Here is a 26,694-nt window from a genome sequence, read left to right as displayed (position 1 = left end):
GTTTTGTTTGTTTGTTTGTTTGTTTAAGCCAATTGGGAAAGAAGAGTTAAAGTAGAAAATGGAAGGTGATGGAGAGGTTGAGTGGTAGACTAAGCGAAGCCTTCCAGCCATAGGGATCCGCAAGTGCTCCAGGTTTAGAGAGGACAACTTGGAGTGTTCTGGAAACTGACAGTGGCTCCGTAAGGATGGACACAAAAAATTGAGATATGGAAATTTGAGAGCCTTGAAAGCTATATTCTAGAGTCTGACTTGTGTACTACAGGCGATCAAAGGCGTTTGAAGGAAAGTGATGCAGTCAGATTGCGTTTCCCACAGCTTTCTATGACTCCAGGGTAGAGACTCCAGGCTGTGTGTAACCAACTGGAGAAAATTAAGGCTGGTGCCAGATCACTTGCCACAGGCCAAGTAAGATGATGTATCCGTGATGGCCTGGATCAGCGCTGCCTACCATCGCCGCCCAGAAGAGGCGCTAAATAGGCATGTGTTTCATTGAGATGATTGGATGTAGGGGTGTAAGCTATACTTCCCAGGTGTCTGATGACATAATTCAAGAAGATAGGGAACCTAGGAGGTTAAAATCAGTTAGAGGTGCCAAGAGAATTCATGCGTTAAACTTGGACGAGTACAGTTACGTGTCTTTGAGACATTAAAGCGGAAACGTCCAGCAGGTTGCATAGGCACCTAGAGCTCTGCCGGGGCTTTCCTTTCTTCGCCAGAAACGGTGCCATCGCGCGCTTCTCAGTTCTTTCCAATTTCCACACCCTCCACTCCCCCGAGAGCCCTCGGGAGCCACGGAGGCGATCCCACGCATGCGCCGTGGCACCACGCACAGAGACGGAGGGGGATACTTTTTCCGTAACCTGAAGCAACATCCTTCTGAGTCTCCATAAAAAAGGCGGGAACTAGCCAACAGGCTGAGGAGTGATGGGTCGCGCGCCTCCGCACGTCCCGCCCATTTCAGCCTCTGATTGGTGGGTGTACTTGGCTCGTGGTGGAGGGACCTGCCACATAGGCTGTCAGTCTCCCGGGGGGCGGGTCCACGACGCCGGTCCTGCTCCCTCCTCCCCCACCCCCGGCTGCCGACGTGGGGAAGGCGGCCGCAGGCTGTTAGGGGCCGGGGCGTGGGTCCTGAGCGGGAGGGGGGGATGGGAGGCCTGCGGCTGCTGGCGATGGCCCTCACCTGCTGCTGGTGGCCGCCGGGCGGCCAGGGTAAGACCCTGCGGGGCAGCTTCAGCAGCGCCGCGGCCCGAGACGCTCAGGGCCAGAGCATCGGCCACTTCGAGTTCCACGGTAGGTGCGGGGGCGGGGAGCGGGATGCAGGCGCGTGGGCCCATCTCGCGGGCCGCGCCTCCCCACCTCGCTTCGGGAGGCCTGGAGCCGGCGGCGGCGACGCGGGGACCTCCCCCCTCTCCCAGCCCACCCGGACTCCCAGCGTCGCTGGCAGCCCTCCCCCGACCGCAGCTGCCGGAATTTTGGGCTGCTCGAATGCCAGCTCTGGTGTTGCTGCTCCCCACTCCCTAGTCTGCACCCTCCCCCAGGAGTGATTGTGTTCTGCGCTTGGAACGCCGCTTCGCCAACCCTCCCCACACGCACGAAAGTACGGAGACTCTAATGCATCTTTCGAGATCCTTCCCTCAAGGAAGCAGGGTTTGCTCACCCCTGACTCAAACTGGTTGTAGACACCGAGGCACTGTACTTAGGCGTTCATCGAAGCCCCAGAACTTAGATTTACTGGGTTTAGTTTTTGTTTTTAAGATCAGTTTGCTCTAACCTCCTTGAACCAGAGAGGTGTGGGAAACCAAATAAAACACCTGCTAATCTGGTGGTCACAATTGCTAGGTCAAATCGCCTAAAGTAGGAGATTGACTCTGGACCAGGAGGCCCGGAATTAACTTGACAGAAATGCTTGTAAGTGGGTCCTGGGAGCTGCATAATTTGTATCCTGTCTGGACCTTCTGAAATGAGAAGTGCATTTGATTCCTACTTTCTGGTCTCCCTCAAAAATCAATAATTCTTGAATGAATGAATTTGCAGTTCATTCTAATTTTTGCTTTATTTGCACTCTCGAAATTTAACTGATTTTCTTGGTATGTACTCTTGCTACTCTATTTGACTAGTACTATATTGCAAATAATTATTTGCCTTGATGAGGTTGGGATCCTTGATTAATGTAGCTTTTAGCATGAAAAGACGCAATGTCAGACTGTGGTCCTAGAGAGGATTCTTAGGAGAAGATGATAGGAGCAAGAAGCTATTTTGGTGTAGGGAATTTAAAGTATTGGGAAGGTACAGAATTGGTGATGTAAAGGAAGAGGAACCTGAATTTTTTTTTTTTTTTTTTTTTTTTTTTTATACTCAAAGTGTTTAAAACAACTGAGAAAAGAAAAGCAACCCAGTTTTCCAAAATCCAGTGTGGCACAGATCTTGAGTGAAGAAGAAACTCTAGAAACGGTTTTGTTATTATATTTTAGGTCACATTTTTAGTTTTTTTAATCAACTGGCTGTAACTGTACTTTGAATATTGACAATGATAGTAAAGACATTACAATAAATTGCACAACCTGGACAGTGCTGGAAAATCTCGGCTATATGGAAGCTACAACCTGGATTATCACTCAAGACTAGCAGAGGACTTAGACAACCAGGATATTTCATGATGATATTTCATGAATATCATCATGATATTCCATAAACATGGAGGAGAAACATACGTTTGAAATCCAGGTGTTTTAAGGAAGATTGAGGAATTGAGTGTTCAAGTATATTCACACACACACTCTCATTCTGTGTATTTATTACCAATTTTCAGTGAATTTGAATTCAGTAGAATAATATTACTAAATTACACTGAAATAATAAACTCTAACTCAGTGCAATTTAAGATGGTAAGCCTTTGAGTCACTCTTAAAATTATTGATAATTTGGGGGAACCTGGGTGGCTCAGTCGGTTAAGCGTCTGACTCTTGGTTTTGGCTCAGGTCATGATCTCACAGTTTGAGGGTTCGAGCCTTGCTTTGGGCTCTGCGCTGACAGTGCAGAGCCTTCTTGGGATTCTCTCTTGCCCTCTCTCTCTGCCCTCCCTTGATCTCACTCTCTGTCTCCCTCCCTCAAAATAAATAAACAGGGGCGCCTGGGTGGCGCAGTCGGTTGAGCGTCCGACTTCAGCCAGGTCACAATCTCGCGGTCCGTGAGTTCGAGCCCCGCGTCAGGCTCTGGGCTGATGGCTGGGAGCCTGGAGCCTGTTTCCGATTCTGTGTCTCCCTCTCTCTCTCTGCCCCTCCCCCGTTCATGCTCTGTCTCTCTCTGTCCCAAAAAAAATAAATAAAAAAACGTTGAAAAAAAAATTTTTTTTTTAAAAATAAATAAACAAAAAAAAATAAAAATAAAATGAAATTTTTGATAATTTGTAATGTGATCAATTTATGTAGGAGACTTGGACATTCTTTGATACATACTATACATTTAAATTTATTTAAAATGTTTAATTAGAGTAAAATTATAATAAAGTGATGACAGCAACAGAAGAATATATCTTAGAATGAAATAAGTCTCCAGCTTTTCTTCTCACCTAGAGGCAACTACTTTTTACCATTTCTGTTAGGGCCTTAAATGTAGTTAGTGTGTGCACCCAGGCTTATTCTGTAGTGTCTTTACAGTATCTATTGTTCTGAAAGTTCTTTTGTAAAAGTTACAGATGTCACATTTTTTACATGGTCTAAAATGTTTACCCCCAAACTAATTTATTTAAACTTTCTTGCTATTAGCTATGCTTATTTTTTACATTAAAAGTATAGCTAAATATTAGCATACATGTTACTTTAGAAAACAAGAGCAGCTTTGGTGAGAAATTGCTGTAGATGGTTTATAAACAAAGATTAAAGCCATGTGGAGTGGTTCTAAAAATGAGGCAAAAATTCTGTGACAGTGAATGTCCAGATATAGTGAAATGTCGTCAGTTTTCCTCAGAAGTAGATGGAGACACCACAGGTTAAGTTTGGATAATTAATATGAATAGTCTCTTGACTTGCCTCTGAATGGGCTGTTCATTCTCATGTGATCTACCTAGTTAAGTGAGATCTAAGAAAAACTGCTCTTTAAATTCCTGTTTTGATAAATACAGATGTTGAATTGTCTTGTCATTTCAGTTCCATACAAGACCAAACTCGTTGATAATTTTTGTTTTAATGTCAAGGTGACCATGCTCTTCTGTGTGTCAGAATCAACAACATAGCAGGAGCTGTTGGGAAAGAAGCTAAACTCTACCTGTTCCAAGCCCAGGAATGGCTAAAGCTCCAGGAAAGCAGTCATGGTTATAGTTGCAATGAAAAATTGTCCAAAGCTCAGTTGACAAGTGAGTATCTCCTTTTTCTTTTGATCATTGGATCTGTTTTTTGACTCCTGAATGTTGAAGTCTGTTGTTTATATACCAAGATGTTTCATGACACATCATGCTTTGATGACATTTTGTCTAGTACATTTTAAGCTGAAGTTTAAGAAAACCGACTTTTTCCTTGATCAAGGGGCAGAATGCCTTTTCCCTCCCTTTATCATTAAAAATTTTTGAAAAATATCTAGCTAATTTATAAAGGCATACTTTCATTCATTTGGACTTCTTACAAGTCACATAATTCACACCAGTATGGCAAATATATTTTGACCCAGTGGCAGCATGGAATGAACGATAGCATTTGTTGAATGCTTATTATCTGCTAGCACTGAGCAAAGCACTAAACATGTATTATCTCAGTTAATTGTATAATTTAGCCCAAGTGGTACTGTTTTGCAACATGTTACTAGAACATGGGACCTAATCATGTGGTGACACAGTATGTCATCTTGGGATGTACAAGCACCACATCATTTGTAAACTTCTAGATTTGCCTCTAGAGAAGCTCTGCTTTTATTATCCTAGTTGCCTGTATCCTGGAGCCCTTCCATTCTCATCAAGACTATCCCACGTATTAGGGTGCACTATCCAGAATTAGTGCAACTCTTTTTAATTTCTGTATAAACGAAGGGCATATACCATGCTACCCATGTTACCCGCTGGAAGTTAACTGGTTGTAGAAGACATGAGAAATGTGAAACTTCCATTAGAAGAAATAGGAATTATCTCTCTCCCCTCTCCCTTCTGTAGGGAAACAGAATTATCCCTCTGTTTCCCCTACTGTCTTCTGCATATCAGTGAGTCTCTGAATCTTCTTTTGATTAGTCAAGTAAAACATTGCCATTTCTAAACTTTCAGCCTTCCTAGTCTTAGCAGCTCTCTTAGGTCCCTCATAAGGTAGCTAGCTGCAGTAGGATTAAGAGTAGAAGACCCCAGTCCTTGCCACCTCGTGTAGGGATCTCTTATTTAGATTAATGAGATGACATTAACAGTATGTTGAAGAAGTCTCAAATGACTGGATTCAGATATCAAAGAGACAGTTGTATAAACTTATTTACCTCTCCCTTGAATTTTAGAACTAACCTGGGAAATTTGTGCAAATGCTCATTATCAGTTATCTTTTCCTTTCTATACCAATTTGGTCATCTGAATGTTCCACATACGTATAAAAAGTTCTGGCCTTCCATTCCTTCTTCTTATAATGTCCCAAACCAATTCATCCTCTTGCCCATCTAGACCTCACCCTCTTCCAGTGTTCCCTGTTTCAGGAACCAACACCACCATCTATCCAGTAAGCAAGCTAGAAATCAAGGAGTCTGCCAACACTCCGTCTTTGACCTCTCCATCTCCTTCCAGTCTATCAGTGAGTGACCTCTAAATCTCTCTTGAATCGGGGCGCCTGGGTGGCGCAGTCGGTTAAGCGTCCAACTTCAGCCAGGTCACGATCTCGCGGTCCGTGAGTTCGAGCCCCGCGTCAGGCTCTGGGCTGATGGCTCGGAGCCTGGAGCCTGTTTCCGATTCTGTGTCTCCCTCTCTCTCTCTGCCCCTCCCCCGTTCATGCTCTGTCTCTCTCTATCCAAAAATAAAAAAAAAAAAAAAAAAAAAAAAAGTTGAAAAAAAAAAAAAAATTAAATCTCTCTTGAATCATCTACTTTTCTTCATCTCTGCCTCCACCACGTTATTCCAGTCTGCCATAATTTCTTGCCTATTGCAGTAGTCTCCCATGTGGCCACTGCTGCCGTGCTGGTGCCCCCCGGAACCAGAGTGATCTTTCTGAACACGGATCACGTCACATTCACTTCTTACCACACTCATAAATACTTCTGTCTTTTTCTACTGCTCTTAGGACAAAGACATGCCTCCTTAACCTGATTAGCAAAGCCATCATAGTCTGGCCAGTGTTTGCCCCCCAGTTCTGTCTCACAGCATTGTCCCCTCCTGCCTCATTTTATCTGTGGGCTTGTTCTATTTCAGTGCTACCCTGGGCCTTTGCATAGGCTTTTCCTCTCTTGTTCTTCCTTCCCTTTTTGGCTCCTTCCCACACTAAGTTAACATGTGAGTTTTTATAGCTTGTTTTCCTCCACAGCACATATTATAGTTACTGCTTTTCATTTTATTTATTTGTTATAAAATCAGCGAGAGAAGCAAAGCTCTTCTGGTCTACCCATTCACTCATGCATACACTGGGCACTTTCATGCTTCATGTACTAGGCAAGGCACTTAGGATAAATCAGGAACTAAAATACACTCTCTTTGTCTTTATGGCTAGTGGGGGGGTCACAGGAATGAATCTGATCAATGTGAATAAATACGAAATTGCAATTGTGGTAAGTACTATGGATGCTAGTCACATGGTGTTAGGAGAATGAAAACTTATAATATGTCTTTGTAGCTTTTACTAAGTATTTGTTAGATGAATCGTCAGAGAGCTTAGGGCTTGAAGGGCTTTTGGTTTTTGGTTTTTTGGTTCGTTTTAAAGTTTATTTATTTAGGGGCATCTGGGTGGCTCAGTCTTTTGGGTATCCGATTTCAGCTCAGATCATGATCTTACAGTTCGTAGGTTCTGGCCCCGCATTGGGTTCTGTCCTGACAGCTCAGAGCCTGGAGCCTACTTCAGATTCTGTGTTTCCCTCTCTTTGCTCCTCCCCAGTCATGCTCTGTCTCTCAAAATAAATAGACTTAAAAAAAATTTTTTTTAACATTTATTTATTTTTGAGAGAGAGGGTGCGTGAGAAAGGGACAAAGAGGGAGAGAGAGAATCCCAAACAGGCTCCACGCTGACATGGGGCTTGATCTCACCACTGTGAGATCATGACCTGAGCCAGTATTAAGGGTCAGATGCTTAACCGACTGAGGCCCCCAGGCCCCCCCTTTTTTGTTTTTATTTTAATTCAGTGTAGTTAACATAGTGTTATATTAGTTTCAGGTGTATAATATAGTGAATCAACAATTCTATACACTACTCAGTGCTGATCATAATAAATGTTCTCTTAATCCCTTTTACCTATTTCACCCGTCCCCCCACTTCCCTCCCCTGTTTGTTCTCTGTAGATAAGAGTCTTTTTTTCTTTTTTTGTCTCTTTTTCTTTGTTTGTTTTGTTTCTTAAATTCCACATATGAGAAAAATCAGATGGTATTTATCTTTCTCCTGACTGACTTATTTCACTTAGCAGTAACTCTCTAGATCCATCCATATTGTTGCAAATGGCAAGATTTTATTTTTTTCATGGTTGAGTATTATTTCACTGTATGTCTATACCGCATCTTCCTCATCCATTCATCTATCAATGGACAGTTGGGCTGCTTCCATAATTTGGCTATTGTAAATAATGCTGCAGTAAACGTAGGGGTGTGTATATCTTTTCAAAGTAATGTTTTCATATTCTTTGAGTAAATACCCAGTAGTGCAATTACTGTATCATATGGCAGTTCTGTTTTTAATTTTTTGAGGAACCTCCATTCTGCATATAGTGACTACACCAGTTTCCATTTCCAACAACAGTGCATGAGGGTTCCTTTTTCTCCACATCCTCGCCAACACTTGCTATTTCTTACATTTTTTTAAACCATTCAGGGAGGTGTGAGATGATATCTCATTGTGGTTTTGATTTGTATTCCCCTGATGATGAGTGATGTTGAGCATCTTTTCATGTGTCTGTTGGCCATCTGGATGTCTTCCTTGGAGAAATATTTATTTGTGTCTTCTGCCTATTTCTAAATTGGACTGTGGTTTTTTGGTATTGAGTTGCATTATGTATTTTAAGTTGTTTATGTATTTTGGATACTAATCCTCCATCAGATACGTCATTTGCAAATATCTTCTATTTAGTAGGTTGTCTTTTTGTTTTGTTTGTGGATTGTTTCTTTTGCTGTGCAGAAGCTTCTTATTTTGATGTAGTCCCAATAGTTTATTTTTTCTTTTATTTCCCTTGCCTCAGAAGACATATCTAAAAAAATGTTGCTTCGGCCAGTGTCAGAAAAATTACTACCTGTGTTCTCAAAAATTTTTATGGTTTCAGGTCTTCAGGACCCACATTTAGGTCTTTAATCCATTTTGACTTTTATTTTTGTGTCTGGTGTAAGAAAGTGGTCCAGTTTCATTCCTTTGTATGTAGCTGTCCAGGTTTCCCAACACCATTTGTTGAAGATATTGAGGGGTTTTTTCTGGTTGGTAGGCTGATTGCTTTGTATTTGTACCTCAAAGTCTTTTTCTCTCTCCAGTAAAAACTTATGAGGCCATTTAAAGCTTTGACTTCTAGGAATTGATTTGTTTCTTTATATTACCTTGTTAATATTATACCATACCCTGTATACACTTGCAAAAACATAATTTTTATATCAGTCATATACCTTCAGTCCCAGAACTTATGGGTACAAGGAGACAGTACGGTGTGATGGAAAGGCTGCTAAACTGAGAACCATGGCTTGTTTTCTTTGAGCCTCACTTTACCTATCTGTACATCAGGAAAGTTGGGTTAGTTTTTGCTAAGGTTCCCAAAAGTCCTAACCTGATGTAATTCTAAATATAACTCTTCAGGATGTAGTTGAATCTATATAGGGCTATAACTTATGTAAAATCTCTAGCAGATGTTTCTTAGACTATTTTTCCTTCTTCTCTGTTCTTCTGTTGAGTGCAAGGGTATTATTGGAATGGAAGATCTCAGGTAATAAGAATTTGTGGGGGAATGATGATTGTTTTGTTAAATTTGGGGACCTGAAATAAATTAAGTACTGGTAATATATATAGATATATCTATATATATCGAGATAGATTTATCTATCTATCTATATATATATATATCGATATATATAGATCTATCTTGATATATATAGATATATTTATATATATCTATATACATCGCTTTTTACAAATCTTATCAATTCTTTTCCCAATACCAAAAGCCAAATCTTAAGAAAATCTATATTCTCTACCTTTTACATATTAGTGGTCATATTTATAGTATGTTATTATTTAGAGGCTTTGGTGCATTGAAACACAAAACATATCCTTAAATGCATGACAGTGTAGTAGTACCACATATTTTTAAGTAATTTCTTGTAGAAATATTCTCATTTCCTGGCCATTAATGAGACTTTGAGGATAGAATAGCCTTTTACCTACTTGGTAATGTGTTCCTTAACTGTTTCTAACTCCTATGAAAAACCTTGTGACTGTGAACTATGAAAAGACTAGCAGATTTGAAAAATCCTGTAGTGTCAGATGTTGCTTGTGAGTATATATATTCCCCCAAATTAATGTTTGAGAAATTATTTTTCTGTCTTCCTTTTTCCTCTTTCAGTAATGCTATAAAACATCAAATTTTAAAACAATGGTAAAAACTATTTTGTAGGTTTTTAAAGCAAGCGAAGGAGACATTTAAAAGCACTGAAAATTACAACTGTATGTAAAAAACATTTAACAAGGAGGTTTGGGGTAATTTGCTGTCATATTACAAGAGCTAAATATTTTGCATATAAAACATTTTCAGTATTATCTTTTTACATCAGATGCATAAGATTTCCCTTTGTACAATTGATGTGTTTTATAAATCATTTAAAGATATTAGCATTTTATTATTTTGTGTATTTTTGTTAACAGTATTCATTTTCATTAATAACATGATTCGGCAACTAGCCATTTAACGTTATTGTCTGCAATTCAAGTTTTGTTAATATTTGAGATACTAATTACATCAGCATAGCACATGCATGCTGTGTGGTAGTCTTTTGTCTCAAAAACAATGAACATACAGTTTTGTGAAGAGGTTTGTTTCCCAGGCCTGCTAAAAAAGGCCACAAGACAAAAACTGAAGGCCAGTATCACTTTTTGAAGCACACTTTTGTTTTTATTTGATGTAAATCTGCACAGTTGAAAATGAAACATTAAAGAGTATATTGGTGAAAAATATAATAGTTAATTTTTATTTTTTATGTCATCTAAGAAAAAAATCACAAGCGATGAAATAGCAAGGTAGCAGAACCGTTATATTATGAGGTCCAAATTATGTCATTGTGAGCTGCACATTTCACATGCCTAATTTCTGAGCCACTGGTGATCATATATTGAATTCTTGTTAAAGGTCTTCAAATATTTATCAGAAACTAGAGTCTTTGCTACGCATTTCAAGAAGCTATACAGTAAAAATAAATAAATAAGCAAAAAAAAAAAAATGCAGTATAAATGCCAGCCAATTTAAGATAGCCCCCAAAAAACAATGCTGTGGCATTATTAATAAAATCAGCTTGTCCGCTTCAACTGCTGTTAATGAAATTCCCAATTGTAAAGTTTTAAGTCCTCAAAATTTGAATCCTGACTAGATAAATCTGTATCTCATTTTAAAGACCATCCATAAGTAGTATTTTTTAAACATTTTGTTAGGAACATTTCCATTCATATAGATATGTTGAAAGTGTAGTACAACTAGCATCTGTATATCCTGGCTTAGATTCAATAATTGTTAATATTTTGTTACATTTGCTTCTTATTCGTACGTGTGTGATTTTTGTTTTAAATCACAGCATAAGAAAATAAGCTGTGGATGTCATGAGCAGTTTGCCCCAGCATGTATCTTATAAGAGTGAGGAAATTCTTCCGTTAGCATTACCATTATGATGCCTAAGAAAAGGAATAAGTTCGTAATATCCTCTAAAATCTCTTCCACATGCAGATCATCAAGTTTATCTCAACAAGTGTCTTTTATTTATTAAAAAGTATTTTTTCTTCAATTGAGAAAAAGATCAGGACTAGCTGGCCTGCTGTGGGGGCAATCTAGAGTTGGAGATTGGGCCCATCACTATCTTATATTTTAAGAATACTTTGTATAGAATCAGACTCTTTAGGTAGGATTTTTATATACTGTCTCATTTGCTCCTGACAAGAACTGTGAGCCAGACAGGTCAGGTACCTTAATTTTACTACTGAAGAAGCACATTTCGAGAGGTTAAGCAATGTATTTGCTGAGTCATGAGGGTTATTAAGTAATAGCACCAACTCGGCTACTTTTTTTATTCTACAGTGTGTTTGAGACATAACCCTCCTATGTGAGAGTACCTCGTAAGTCAGAATCATAGTTTCAGATTTGGAATGCATATTAGACACCATTAAGTGTTTCTCAGAAGGGGTGCTATTGACGTTTTCGGTGGAACAGGTCTTTATTGTATGACATTTTACCTTGGATTACATGCGGTTTGGCACAGCCTCCCTCCAAGGACCTTGTCCACTATTGTGACAACAAAACTGTCCCTGCACATTTTCAAATGCCCTGGAGGGGAGCAGGATTACCCTGCATTGAGAACCATTTATTGGTATAACTACCTGTTTTAAAGAAAGGAAAAGGAGAATTATCCTTTATTCAGCACCTACTGTATGACAGGTACCATCCTACGTGACTCCTACACCTCAGTGCTTTCTTCCACTCCTTGCTCCAAGTATTATCTCCATTTTACAGATGAAGAGAGTAAATATCATTGCTTGTACATCTTGCCCAAGTTTACATGGCAGGTAAGTATTGGAAGCCAGGATTCAAACACAGATCTGTGTGATGCCAACTTTCATGAACCTCCCCGTTCCCCCATGATAGAGACCGGGCCCAGTATAACAACTCTTACGTTCCCATCATTTCTATTTTTCCACTTTGAGTATCTTTTTAATGAATAATCAACGAGAAAACGATTTTGGAAAATCGTTTGAAGGTATATGTTGGTCATAGTTTTTAGATACAGTGATTCCCTGAGTTGAATGCTCCATTTTAAATTTAACGCAAATATAATTTTCAAAAATGTCTCTGCAGCAGTTACACAGCTTTGTGAATGTACTTAATGCCACAGAACTGTACACTTCAAAATGGTTAAAACGGTCATGTGTTAGGCATGTTTTACCACAATAAAAAAGAAAATATTTTTAGTGTTGCTAATCCACATGAAAATCTTGACATACTTAAAATTCAAATTCAGAATTTCATTGAAACCATTCTACTCATTTGTGATGCTTCACAGGACTTTTATAATGACTCCTTTGGTTAAGATACATTATTTCTATCTACCTTATGATTTACAGACTTTATTCCAAAACTACACCAGGGGTTTGATTTTCAAGGTAATAAGAACTAAACAAAACTGCGAATTGATTATATGACTAAAACAACGAATACATTTGCGAACTTTGCTTTGAAAGTACTATTTTCTTTCTCTTTAAAGTGGCCATGAATCAGACTGAACATAATCTGACTGTGTCCCAGATTCCATATCCACAAACGTGGCACGTTTTTTATGCAGACAAGTATACGTGCAAAGATGACAATGAGAATTCTCTGGCAGAAGATATCCCATTTGAAATGATGTTACTAAACCCAGATGCCGAAGGGAATCCATTTGATCATTTTAGTGCTGGAGAATCTGGTAAGAATATATACTCAAATGTATGTTCTAAGTATAGAAAAAGATTGATGCACAAATATCTTCATGTTGTGTTTTTAGAATATTAAAACTTAAAAGCAACTTAAGTGTGTAGTAGTAGGCAGATGGTAAATGAATCCTTTAATAGCTATACTATTAACTTAAAGCAGAACACTAAATTTTATATTTTACGATTTCAAGTATGTTACAAAATGCACAGAATGAAGCAGAGAGAAGTACAGAAATATTAACAGAATGTTTCTATATTTTGGGTGGTAGTATTATGGATGATTTTTAGTCTTCTCTATACATTCTAAACCTTTTTTGTTCTTATGATAACATAGTATTATTTTTATAAACAGAAAAATGTTAATAAATTGAGCAATCTAAATTGGAAAACCAATTTTTAAGTGAGATAGAAACTGACCTACTTTTCCCAACTTGTTTAAACAGAGTAGGGATTATCTTCATAGGAGCTTGCAACCATTTTAAGAGTGATCAAAGTTTATAATGTTTTCCAAAATCAGAATTACTCCCATAAAATATGCCATCAAAATTTTAGGTCATGGGGCGCCTGGGTGGCTCAGTCAGTTAAATGTCCGACTTGGGCTTAAGTCATGATCTCACGGTTTGTGGGTTCGAGCCCCGTGTCGGGCTCTGTGCTGACAGCTCAGAGCCTGGAGCCTGCTTCGGATTCTGTGTCTCCCTCTCTCTGGTTCTTCCCCATTCTCTGTCTCTCTCTGTCTCTCAAAAAGAAACTTAAAAGGTTAAAACAAATTTTTTTTTTAATTTTTGGTTGTGTATTGCTCTATGGAAGTAAGATTCCTAGCCCAAACAGAAATGAATGACTTCTTGCGATTAATGATAGACATGCTATGAAGTATTCCAGCAGACTTGTAAATCAGCGTGTCAGAATGAAGACTAAGATCTGTAGACTGTCTATCAAAGAAGGATTAGGAGTTTACTTCTTACTGAGTTCATTACCTATTTGGAAGAATCAGTCTGCTTAGAGAAAAATTTCAATCCCATTAAATCTCATTGACCATCATGGTGAGTGGGTGTAGGAAGAACAGGAATTGAGGCTACATTAGATTAAACTGGTTGTTTAGTTCAAAGTGTAAATTGTCACAGCTAGAAATGTAACTCGAGGAGCATGTGTTATGGGCAGTACGTCACCAGTAACTTAACATGTGGAAAGATGAATTTTTTAAACTATCTTTTAGTCTAAAAACAATGTTTACATAGTGACAGAGTGCCAAACATTTTTAAATAGTTAAAAAGTTCTTTCTGTGAAGGAAATGACATAAGGGTAAGCCACTCAAGTTGTTTTTGAATGAAGATGAACTTAAAAGTTAAATTTTACTTAATAGTGCTTTGGAGCAGTATGGATCATTATTGGAAGTTAATTTAGTCCTACTGTTTCTTTTATCTTTATAACATTTTCTGTATTGGGAAACGCATTGATGAAATCCAGGTCTACTGATAGCATTGGATGGACAGTTGGATTAAATTGCTTGTATAGTCCCTTTTAACCATAAGTCTTCACTGTTTCCTATGACACTAATTTTTAGGACTGGTAAAGGCTCAGAGAGAAGTAATGCTCTGCTGTGGTCCCTGAATGTGCAAACCCTACAGACTGAAGCGGTATTCAAATCTAATAGCCCTTTCCCCTCCTGCCCTTCCAGCAATATGGCTTCAGTTCAAGAGGTGGTTTTATTTATTGTGTGGATCCATGAGACTCTGCTACATCCTGATATGCTTTTTTTTTTTGGCTTCCTTACCCAGACTCCCATTTTTGGTGTCTTTCCTCATTCCTAATTAGACTTCTGAACATTGACTATAGGCCATAGAATGATCACGTTTGTGGCCTGTGCCACTGAACATCAGTCATACTTGCCCTGGCTCACCCTGAACCCTGCCTACATCTTCCATTGTTTTTCCCAGCATCCTGAATTATGGCTAGCTTTGTCTTTAGTGTTCATACAAACTATTCCGATTCAGCTCTTAGTCCTGACTCCTTCTGACCTACCTTCTCCTATGACTGATTTTGATTTGATGCTTATACTTATGTCTAAAATCTGTCTTATACTGGAATGGAGAAAGTTACATTTAAACAACAGGCAAAATGTCACTATAGTATGTATTTTCATTAAGCATGGGATTCTGTGCAAGGCTAATCTGTGGGGATTGATTATTAACAAATGCCAGAAATACTCAGAAGTATTCAGATTTGTTATATGGCTGGCTTCATTCCTAGGGATCACATCATTTTATTGATTAAAATGCCTAGGAGCCTTAAAATATGATTAATTCCACATTGCCATGAGATGTGATGGTTTACATCGAAGTCTAAATCAGTGGTTCTCAACCCATCACTGTGCATCTGGAGAGCTTTAGAAAATATATAAATGTCCACCCTCTGAGACTCCAATAGATTGGCTTTTGGAGTGGAAGCCAGGCAACTATAGTTTGTCAGAGCTTCACGTTGACTCTAATGTACAGAACCAGTAATCTAAAAGTCCATATTCCACATTGTTTTGGTATTGTATTGGTTTTACAGTACAGTCTTGAGAGGGATTCTTCCTACAGTATAGGAAGCCTCAAGGTATGGAATTTATTTCCAGGGAGTAATCCCCAGTTAGTTCATCTTAGAAACTTCTTCTCATTTGTCTTTCTTTCCTGAGTAGGGAAAATTGATTTGCTATGGTTTTTACTGAGAATTGACTACTAAGCTATATGTCTGAGGGATTTGAATTACATAACCTGGTGCGGATAGCTGCAATCAATGCTACGCATTATTCTGGTTAGATTTTATCATTTGTTTTCTTTCAAACCAATTATGTGTTTTGTGTCTATCAAACTTCGGTTAAGCTCCTATTTCACAGGTTGGTCTAGGTTAAAAAAAAAAAAAAACCATTAAGGCAAGTATGATGCCACTTGACAAAACACTACATAGGAATATTATGCTTTAAGGTAGAATAAAGTAAAACTGCTTCTTAAAAAAATTAGAATTTTTGTTAAAAAATCAGCACTGTATTTGTGTTCTTGTTAGAGACGAACAGATGTACTTAGACTCCTGAGAGTTAAAGCATTATCATCTGAAGTAGACTGGTTTTCATCGCAATAATATTATAATATTATTCTCTGTTACGTCTGCCATCTCACTGTTTTTTCAAGATTCCAGATACGAGCTCTGGTAACATGTTGGCATGCTTTGGGTTTAAAGTAACAGAAAACTCGAATGCAGGTGGTACAGACAATGAATGAATTATCAGGCAGAAATTAATTATCTTACATAACAAGAATTGAGGCTTCCTCATGGTGGTTTAGTCAGCGTGTCTGTATCCTCCTGTCTTCTGACTGTCCGCGTTGTCCGTAGGCTAGCTCCCTCGTGTTCAGAGTTAACTGCTGTTCACTGTGTGGGCATCGCATCTAGATAACGGCAAAATTCAGTATGTCTTTTGAGAGCAAGGACACCTTCCTCAGAGGCTCCCTCGTCGCACTTCCCTGGGCAGAACGGGGTCACATGCCTTTGCTCTACAGCATCCTAAGAGAAATGTAAGTGAAGGTGTCAAAGAGGGTAGACCGACGTGTCAGAGTAAAGGGTTAGGCTTCCCTCTTACTGGCAGGAGTGTTGGAATTTCTGTGATCAGTTGAGACTGATCCAGATCCATCTTGAAACACTTCAGGGTGGTGTGGACACCGGGGCTCTGAGGCTGCAAGCAGAGCCCTCTGTCTTACCCTCTTTCCTCTCATCTCCCGTCCTTCAGCCGGAGCTGAGTTTTTCGAAGCTGTGCTGTAAGTTTTCTTCCTGCTGAATTTGGCCAGCGCTTCTTGCCGTGCAGCTTGCCTTAAAACCCACACATTTTCTCATAACGCATGTGTTTGCCGCCTGCTGCATATTCATTTGATGGCACTTTTCTTTTTCCGTATCTAGGTGAGAGTTAGTGCCTGTTTTAGGATTAGAATCTAATCTCACGGTGAACAGATACAGACTGCTTTCTTGTGATGGATGGTGGCAAAATAAAAATTGATCACTGAGGAGAAAAAAAACCACTTTTTTTTTTCGAGAGCAACTTTATTTAAAAGAACAGTGAGTGCAGAGTCAGCATTTTATCTTTAGACTGTCTTGTGGACAGGGTCAAGGTAAGAATAATTTATGCAAAACTGAATGAACAAAGTACAGGGCACAGGTGTCCTGAGCTAGTTCAAGTTATTTAATATATTACCTGAATGAAATAATTTACTAGTTACAATGTTAGCTTTTCTGGAAGGTACATTTAATCTTGAATAATCCTAAAACATTTTTTTGCTACTGACATGCTTTCAAAAGTATCCTCCTCTGATATTATTATTCTGTTTACTCAGTACATAGTCTGAGGATTTTCTTTTCATGGTAGATTTGTAACCTAATGGAGTCTGAAACTTTATCTTGTAATGGGTATTCTGTAAAGCATTATAAATAAATAGAACGAAAGAATGCCATAATTAAGTCTTCATACTAAGGAGGAAAAATAACGAAGATTCAAAAGGTAGACTAGCATAAAGAATTTTACTGACCCAGTGATAATATGTTTAGCGTATTTTCTGTCTTGTTCCATCACTATAACAATTCTGGGCTTATTGTTCCATTATTTCTAAAGCTGGAATACTTTTCTATGTAAGGAGTTTAAAAAGAAATTATGCCTCTTCAGTTATTTGATCTTCTCTTCCTGAAGTCTAAACATGCTTTTTCACCTGGAGGAGAGAAATGAACTAGCGACGTTTATATACGTAGAGCAGGAGAGACACCCAGTGGCTGAAATACTTACCTTTTTTTTTTTTCCTCCTGACCATGCCAAAAACATGATTGAGATCGAACGTTTATTGACTGTTTTTCCTACTATTTGCATCTTCTGGATTGCTTTTTCAAAAAGAATACTCCTTTCTCTGCCTGTTGATTGGAGTTTACCTCAAAGGGGAAGCTAAAGCAGAGTCGGTGTTCGTGATCGATAGAGGTGATTGCGGTTTAGACTGTCCCCAGGCTCAGGAGAGGCAGCTCTGCTCACAGCCACCGTCACTAAGCGCCAGTGTTGTTTAGACACAATATGATATAAAATCATAGTATTATAGACTAGCTAGCCCTCTGGTTTATGATAAATTTTTTCCAAATTTTCTGAAAAATAATACAGCTCAAAGATTCCAGGTACTGCAGAAAAAGGGGTATTTCTCTTGTGGCTGCATAAAGACTGTACTGGCAAGCTGCTAGTAGGAACTAGAGCCTGCTTAATGACTGGCACCGTTTTTAATATAAAGTCTGTTCACTTACTTGGTTCTTGTCGTTACCAAGCAGCTCCCTTTGCTCTTTGGAAATTTCTGCTTACTCAAAATATTTCTTTCACTGTGACCTCATTCGACTTCTTTGGTCTGTCCCAACATTAGCTCCTTTCAACTCCAGTGTCTATTGCCTGATTCTTTCCATGTTTTGTGATTTGATTTCCTGAGAGAATATGATTAGCCTAACTTACCTTGGAGAACCAAATTAGACTGGTGGCCAGTGGCTTGTCTCACCAGTGGCTCGTCTTTGGATTGCTGGCCATCTGGTCAGGTGTTAAACAGTTTTAAGTCAACTGTAGACTGGAGGCTTCTGGTCTCCATAGGATTTCCTTTTTGACAAGAGCTGAAGACAGTTGACTTCAGAAGGGGGCTCTGGTCATAACAGGTATTTTGAAACTCTCTCCAACTGAAAATGTAAGGTAATGGTACATTTCACAGTTGTGTTTCTGCATCAGAATCACCTGATGGGCTTATTAAAACACAGCTTGCTGGTCCCCTCTCCCACAATTTCTGATACAGCAGATCTGGGATGAGGCCCAAGCATGTGCATTTCTAACAAGTTCCCTACTGCTGCTGCTGGCCCAGGGATCACACTTTGAGAGCCATTGTCAGGGTATATTAAAGTGTTGTTGACTGAATCTGGTCCTAACTTTCATATGGAAGTAATCCACTTTGGGGGTAGAAAGTATGTCTCACAATGCTGAAATCCTTGTTTTTACTGTTTCCTAACAAAACTGTGATCTTACAGTTAGTCTTCGGGCTTATCCCCCGGCCGCTATGCTTTTTTATATATTGACTTTACCTGCTTTTAGTTTAATCTGCCTTCTTATGTTTAAATCTTTATCCCACAGTAAAAAAATTGTTTTAAGTTTCAATAATTTCCCTTTTTTTTTTGCTTACAAAAGTGAATGCTAGGACTCCAGTGAAAAAAGTTTTAGAAATATATTGGCAGGAAGATTTGAAAGCAGCCCTGCACTGTAAGTGGCTTTGTTTGACTGAAGCAAGCTCCTTTCTTCTCTCCACAGGGCTACATGAGTTCTTCTTCCTCCTAGTCCTTGTGTACTTTGTGATTGCCTGCATTTATGCTCAGTCATTGTGGCAGGCTATTAAGAAAGGAGGACCCATGCACATGATTTTAAAGGTCCTGACAACTGCATTGCTGTTACAAGCTGCTTCGGCTTTAGCTAATTACATTCATTTTTCCAGGTAACTCCAAACCACTAAAACTGTGTTCATCATTATGTCTAATTAATCCTAATTAGTTCACCAAAATTATGCCTGCTTTGATTACGAATAATCTTTTCACATTTGTAATTTACACTAATACTTTTCTCTTCAATTCCTCAGTTACTCCAAAGATGGACTAGGGATACCTTTTATGGGAAGTTTGGCAGAATGTGAGTATCTTTCTGAGATTCATTTTTTAAAACATAAACTTGCTATCTGTTTATTGTTTGTTTTCCTTTTTTGTACATTGTTTTTTGTCATAATACAATTTTTCTATCCAAGGTTGGTTAGAATTCAGCTCAACTGAAAACAGGGTTACAGATTCAGTTCCCATGTGTCCTGTTTAACTTCTTTTCAATTATCAGTCATGTGCATCGTTCTTCATTGTTTTTGGAGCATATTTATATACATTCTCTCACTTTAAGTAAAAACTCACTGAAGTAGATACAATTATCCCTATTTTGCACATAAAGAATCTGGGCTCGTTGACAGGAAGTACATTTCCAAATGTCAGCAGCTTTTGAGCGGTAAAGACAAAACTCAGACCCAAGTTTTCTGATCCCAGAGCTGACATTTGTAGTCCTATTTTCAACCCTTTTTTGACTCTTTTTCTATTTCTGACCCAGAGCCATAGAGTACACCTATAAGTGAACTGACCTCACATCTCGTTCTTTTATTTGTATGAGGAACTTTCATGAAGTAATTTTTCAATTAAGCATGATGGGAAAAATAGTCAAGATTTGCTCTAAAAAAGCAGCTTCTGAATATGAAACCATTCTAGGATTTACTTTTTTAAATATTTCCATAGTTCTGGTCTCCTCTCTCTTTAATAGGGTAGCTTATGGTAATCTCTGTAATCATCTGAAGACCCATTTATCCTCATCTTGCTGCCAGTCTTAAGATTCTAAACCTTCTAGAACCTGTTTTCCTAGTGAAGAGAATGTGTGCTGGTCACCTCCTGGCCACGAAAAAGAGTTGCTTCTTTTTGAACGTTATTGAGAACTCTGGTTTCTCTTGCTCTTGTCCCTTAGGCGACTTAGGATGTTTAACAGAACCGTAGAATTTTCAATCTGAACAGAACCTTAGAAATAATTTAGCTTATGCATTTTAGAGAGGTAAAACACACAAAAGCCCATCACGGGCAAGCTATTACCAAAATCAAGGACTTTTGGATTTTTGTGAGTGTCTGCTATATACAAAACACTTTTTTTTTTTTTTTTTTTTTTGCTGTCTGGCATCTTCACTGTAGGTTTAAAAGCAAAAGGTTTTTTTGTGTGTGTGTTTTTAATTACAATAAATCAGCGTTGCTAAATTTTGGTGTTCTGACAACAAGTTTGGTTTAATGATTAAATGTCAAGATTTTTAATAAAATCACACAGAATGGGATTTTTGTGTGATCTGCTTTTTTTATCTATAGTTATTTTTCAGAAACAGATAAGCAGTGTTCTACAACTATGCTTACAGTTATGGTATTCTATCAATATGTGTATTACTTAGTATACAGAGAAATGAGCCAGAACATCAGGGATCCCCCCCCCCCGGGTATTTGTTTTTGCTAATTAGCAATTTATGCAGGAATATTTCTTTGGCTGGCTTCCTTAAGTAACTGAATATGTATTTGTGAGATGTTTAATAAAAGTATTTGGCATCACTGTCACTTGAAATCCGTGGTGAAAGAAAACTGCTTGATCTGAAAGGTCATGGCACTTTGTACCATTCAAACGTCATGATAGTTCATTGTCAGAACTCACTATTACAAGTATATGAGCATAAATGTAGAGTCTTCAGTTTTAATTTAGAGGGCAGAACAGTGGTCATTATATATCTGAAGAGGTGTATCATGAATAGGTTTTCAGCTTATAAGTTGCTAATATGTTATACCACAGCTAGTTTTATCCATTTCTACAAGAATATCTTTGTATGAAAGAAATAAAAGCTGTAAACATCCAAGGTATGGATGGCAATTTGAAGAAAGTTTCACTTTGTTAAATTCTGATCACGTTTGTGCCAAAGTCCGTATCAAAATATACTATGATGAGAAAGTGATCATCTTTTTTTTTAAATCAATAAATACCAGCTTCCAAAATAAAAATGCATGGAACTTGGAGTATTTGGAGATTGTTGTTTTCTTGAAGCTGGAACCAGGTGTGGGTGGTCTCCTTGCTACTTGTTTAAAGTAGCAGCCTTTCCCTGCAGTGTACGTGGTGGCCGCCTGGTGGCATATCACACCAGGGCACGGATCATTTCGTTTCGTTTGTCTTCCGGACTCAACATCACCGAATGCTACAGCAGCCGTGCATTTTGTTGTCATGGTTATTTCTTGCTAACAGTTTGAGAAAATAAGTTCACACTATGTAGTTCAGCCATCAAAAAAAAAAAAAAATTAACAACCTGGAACTGAAGACACTAGTACGCCCCACGTTGCAGAAATTACATTTAAAATGTGTTTATTTTAATAAGCAGTAAGTTACAGAGAACAGTATTATGTAGTTAGAAAAATTAAGAAAAATGGGAAACACAAAGATTTAAAGTTAGTCTTTTTTTTAATATGAAATTTATTAAAAAAAAATTCTTTTTTTAAGAATAAAAAAATTTTTTTTATTGTCAGATTGGTTTCCATACAACACCCAGTGCTCATCCCAAAGTTAGTCTTAATAGAGATGTATAGAGAGAGAGAGAGAAAGAATATTGCCGTTAATAAGAACTTAAAGGCAAAATTTTAATTGTTAGAGTTCGACATGGATATCTCTAATTATTGAATTTTATCAACTTATCTTTGAAAATGCCTATCTTTTTGTGTTTAAAAAATAATTGCTTTATATTCTCAATACAAAAAAGACCAGATCCTTGTGTTATGAAGACTTGGTTGACTTTGGTTTTCATTTCCCATTTAGTTTTTGACATTGCTTCCCAAATTCAAATGTTATACCTGCTTCTGAGTCTGTGTATGGGTTGGACAATAGTGAGGATGAAGAAGTCTCAAAGCAGACCTCTCCAGTGGGATTCTACTCCTGCATCCACTGGCATTGCTGTATTCATTGTCATTACGCAGGTGAGGATTGATCCTCAGTGTTTGTCCTTTGCAATATGCAGAAATGCAAATGTGAATATGTCTCATTTCAAAGGTAAAACTTGGGACCCATGAGCAATTTGTCACTTTAAAGTCTTTTCATCTTCTGAGTGCTAGTATAGATTGCAGAATGTAATTGTAATTTATCTGAATTTGAGATTTCTCTCAGCTTATTCAAGTGCAGAATGCTTACTATTAGGTTAGATTCTCATTTCCTACTTAATAGCTTTCTTTTATATTTTCTAACACACATAGTAAGTATTCAACATTTTAAATGAGTGAATCAGTGAATCTGAGATTCATCCATAGGCATGGATCTTTAGGTCCAGTTCTGCTACTTTATACATGAAACAATTCAAGTGAATATCTGAGATTAATGAAAAAGCAATTTACAGAATGAGAAAGAATGGGATCTAGTTTTTGAGAACAAATGCAAAAACAAATATAGTCCTCTTAGCCCTTTTTTTGTTTGTTTTCTCTTATTCTCAGATCTCAATATGCTTATATGCAATGGATTTTATAAAAATTACAAAGAAAGGTATAAACAAAAATTTATACTGAGTTCGTGACCACCATTAGCTATAGATGAAAATGAAATTTACATCTGGGCTCTGCAGAGGACATTATAGTCTAAGTTTTAATGCATTAAATAAATTGAAAATTTCATTAATGAAGGATAAGACCTGTGCTTTATTCATCTTTATACTCATAGTATTTATTTAGTATAGGTGTTGAGTGAAATACGTGTATTGAATTTCATGATTGATTTAGAAAGAGACCATATGACAGGTGGTAATATTTATAAAGAAAATAATGCCTTTCTCAGGCATTAGATGGAAAGGCTAATGACAACTGAATTAGAAATGATCAGTATAAGGGCAAGATTCTACCAAGTTAATGTTTTTGATCTAGGGCTTATGGAGACTAGTGTTCATATCAGGCTAAATTCTCATTTCTCAATAAATAGCTTTTTTAAAAACTGAATTTTCATGATTTCCTTATAATGTTAATCCATTATCATAGACAAATAGGAATTGAGAACTGAGATTATGACACTTCTCTAGAGTTTATGTCAGCGTTTATGATGAATACATGACACATGGCCCTGGTCCTCAACCAGCCAGACAAGAAAGGTGAATGAGACTACATAAGTACAAATACACATGTATATTCCACAAGTCACACGCTAGTATACATATCTGAAACTGTGGGGTTTGAAGATGTAAAAATGCAAATCATGGGAAATAATAGTTCTTTTTTGTTGGTTTTCTTTGGGGTTAATTAACAAATAGAAATTGTACATTTTTAAGACACACAACTTGATGTTTTGATATATGTATGCATTTTGAAATGATCACCAAAATCAGGCTAGTTAACATATCCATCACCTCACATAGATACCAGGAGATAGTAGTTTACAATAGGACTTCTTTTTGTACAAGTTAAGTTTAGAAATGCAGGTTAGGGAATCATATGGGTATAGTAATTTGATGGAGTGAAGAAATAACACTTCAGTCATGGAGAGCACATCTTCACCCTAAGAAGGAAATGTAGGTATGGGGGATGACAGAAATTCAGCTGTCAAGCGTGGAAGCAGGAAGATTTCAGAATGAGAAGAGGAAGGGGTTTCTGACAAACCCCATAAAGTCTAAGAATTGGATTTAATAACTGAGTTTTGATCTAAATTCTTTGGAAGCCACTGAAGACCACTCTAAGGGCCGAGCTGGCAAATGAAAGAAACACGGGGGACCCCTGACATGTGTGATGGCAAAAATATTCTAATAGCTTGTGATCAGTGTTTAGAAAAGATGGAGGGAAAGTGATTTCTACAAAAGAGCAAAACACAGAACAGCTAATGAGGAACTTGGTGAGTTTTTTTTTACTGTAACAGTAACCATATGGGAGGAAAAAAGTCAACAAACAAATGGATAAGTAACGATGCTGGTCATCTGAGAATAGCCTGGCTGCTTCTAGTGAATAAAAAAAATGTACCCTCCTTTACCCTGAGAGGTTACATCTGAAATCAACAGCTCCGACTCCTTCACTTCTGGATTACAGAAGATACTGACATATTTCAAAGTCACCCTGATACAATGGGCTTGAATACAGGGCAGTTTGATTCTTCATATGGTGTGGAAGGAAGAAAGATTTAGAAGAAAGTTCAGATTTCTACTCTTAACCTTTTCAACTTATTTTCCTCCTTAAAGATATCTTGTATCGGGGTAACATTCACATTTTTTATTTTCTGTATGTTGGTCTCATTCAATAAAAATCCCTTTCCTCTGCTGTAGGGTAGGGTATCAGGGGGGTAAAGTCTGTGCTGGGTGTCTGTGTTTTATTAACAACCTTTATGGTGTGATAAGTCTTAGAACCTCTTAGGAATATTTATATATGCTTTTTTTTTTTTTTTTTTAATTGTTTTTTTTTTTTCAACGTTTTTTTATTTATTTTTGGGACAGAGAGAGACATAGCATGAACGGGGGAGGGGCAGAGAGAGAGGGAGACACAGAATCGGAAACAGGCTCCAGGCTCCGAGCCATCAGCCCACAGCCTGACGCGGGGCTCGAACTCACGGACTGCGAGATCGTGACCTGGCTGAAGTCGGACGCTTAACCGACTGCGCCACCCAGGCGCCCCTTTAAGGAGGTGTTTAAAAAGCAAGTACTCTACTTATAAGTAGACATGATTTTTTTTCTCTCTCTAAATGTAATATTGTATTTTGCAGAGTATTTTGCTACTTTGGGAACAGTTTGAAGATACCAGTCCTCACAGCTACCATTCACATCACAACTTAGCAGGGATCTTGCTAATCATTTTAAGAATTTGCCTAGCATTGTCATTAGGCTGTGGACTCTACCAGATCATCACAGTGGAGAGAAGCACGCTGAAAAGGGAGTTTTACATCACATTTGCCAAGGTATGGGTTTGGGTAGAAAATGGCTTCTTGTGATTATCAGCTTTGTTCTACTTTTTGGGGGAAGTTAAGCAACCCCATGCTAATATTGGTTAAGCTTGTATTCTGTGCCAAAGCACTGAGATACGCCCTTTATGTGCCCCAGCTCATCTAATCTTCACAACCTGTGAGATGTAGGTATTATCCCATTTTACAGAACCCTTGCGATAGTAGTTTCCATGTAATCTTAGGTCAGTTTGCCTATGTCATAATTTCTTTGTCAATAGGAATTCTACACTCTTTTTCCGTATCAGAGTTTTTTAAAAACTACATTAGAATACAGCTTACATTTCTGAAAACACAGTTATTAATTATGAACTGTTCACATGCAGAGTTATGCAGTCTTTTCTAACAAGCCCTAAGGAGCTCTCAGCATAAGCAGATGAAGCAGGAGCCTGGGGACATAGTATGTTTCAGCCATTTCACTGCCTGCCAAGGAGGTCATGTTTACTTTATTACTTCTTCTGTGTCCCTTACCCTCGTGGGATCTAAAAGCAAATTTGAGGGGCGCCTGGGTGGCGCAGTCGGTTAAGCCTCCGACTTCAGCCAGGTCACGATCTCGCGGTCCGTGAGTTCGAGCCCCGCGTCAGGTTCTGGGCTGATGGCTCGGAGCCTGGAGCCTGTTTCCGATTCTGTGTCTCCCTCTCTCTCTGCCCCTCCCCCGTTCATCCTCTGTCTCTCTCTGTCCCAAAAATAAATTAAAAACGTTGAAAAAAAAAATTAAAAAAAAATAAATAAATAAAATAAAAGCAAATTTGAATTTTTTTTCTCTACCCGTTTAACAAAGGAAAAGATGAGAGAAGTTGGGGCAGCAACGCTGCAGGAGTCTACCTCCTAGAGAGTTCTGTTTTTCGGTCAGATTGAGAGAATCCGTACACCTTCCTCTTGGCAACCCAGAACGGTATTCGGATAAGCCGTTTGGGTTTAGTCTGCCCACCCAAGTCCACAGGGCTCAGCGTCCATTCCGAGGTGGCTGTGGAAGTAGGGCCAAATTCCTCATTCCCAGTGTTCAGCATCTTAAAGCTGCTGTTGCAGCCGCAGGAACCCACGTCAGCTTTCTGAGTGCCAAACGGGCAAAAAAACACGTCACTTTGCTTTTGAATTTGTCACAGGGATGGATGGGTTTGCGTATTGTTTGAGAAGTTAATATATGTTTAAGGGGGTTTAAAACTAAATTTCCTCTTTCATTCTATATTTAAGATAGTAACAAACTGTTTCTTAAAAAATTTTTATATGTTTTAATTTAACTTTTTGAATGGGTTCAAACATCTGAAAGTGTTTAAAGAGCAGTTTTGTTTTGTTTTTTACCTCTCGTCTATCCAGTTATTATCTCCTCCTATAATCACT

General features: G+C 38.2%; 1 protein-coding gene across 3 annotated transcripts in view; it reads left to right on the top strand.

Annotated features, from left to right (window-relative positions):
- Positions 1-1,055: 1,055 nt before the first annotated feature.
- Positions 1,056-26,694, top strand: part of GPR180 (G protein-coupled receptor 180) — a 41,032-nt gene continuing 15,393 nt past the window's right edge. For all 3 annotated transcript variants that reach the window (XR_009247791.1, XR_009247798.1, XM_058681922.1), the window contains exons 1-7: positions 1,056-1,290; positions 4,193-4,351; positions 12,584-12,784; positions 19,123-19,303; positions 19,445-19,494; positions 22,219-22,376; positions 25,120-25,311. Coding sequence is in view for 1 of the 3 variants with exons in the window: in XM_058681922.1 (XP_058537905.1) it covers positions 1,146-1,290; positions 4,193-4,351; positions 12,584-12,784; positions 19,123-19,303; positions 19,445-19,494; positions 22,219-22,376; positions 25,120-25,311 (1,086 nt within the window). In the remaining 2 variants the exon portion in view is untranslated. The remainder of the gene's footprint in view (positions 1,291-4,192; positions 4,352-12,583; positions 12,785-19,122; positions 19,304-19,444; positions 19,495-22,218; positions 22,377-25,119; positions 25,312-26,694) is intronic.

Source organism: Neofelis nebulosa, chromosome 1 (assembly GCF_028018385.1).
Source record: "Neofelis nebulosa isolate mNeoNeb1 chromosome 1, mNeoNeb1.pri, whole genome shotgun sequence".
Taxonomy (NCBI): Eukaryota; Metazoa; Chordata; class Mammalia; order Carnivora; family Felidae; genus Neofelis; species Neofelis nebulosa.
This window is presented reverse-complemented; position numbering and strand designations above follow the sequence as displayed.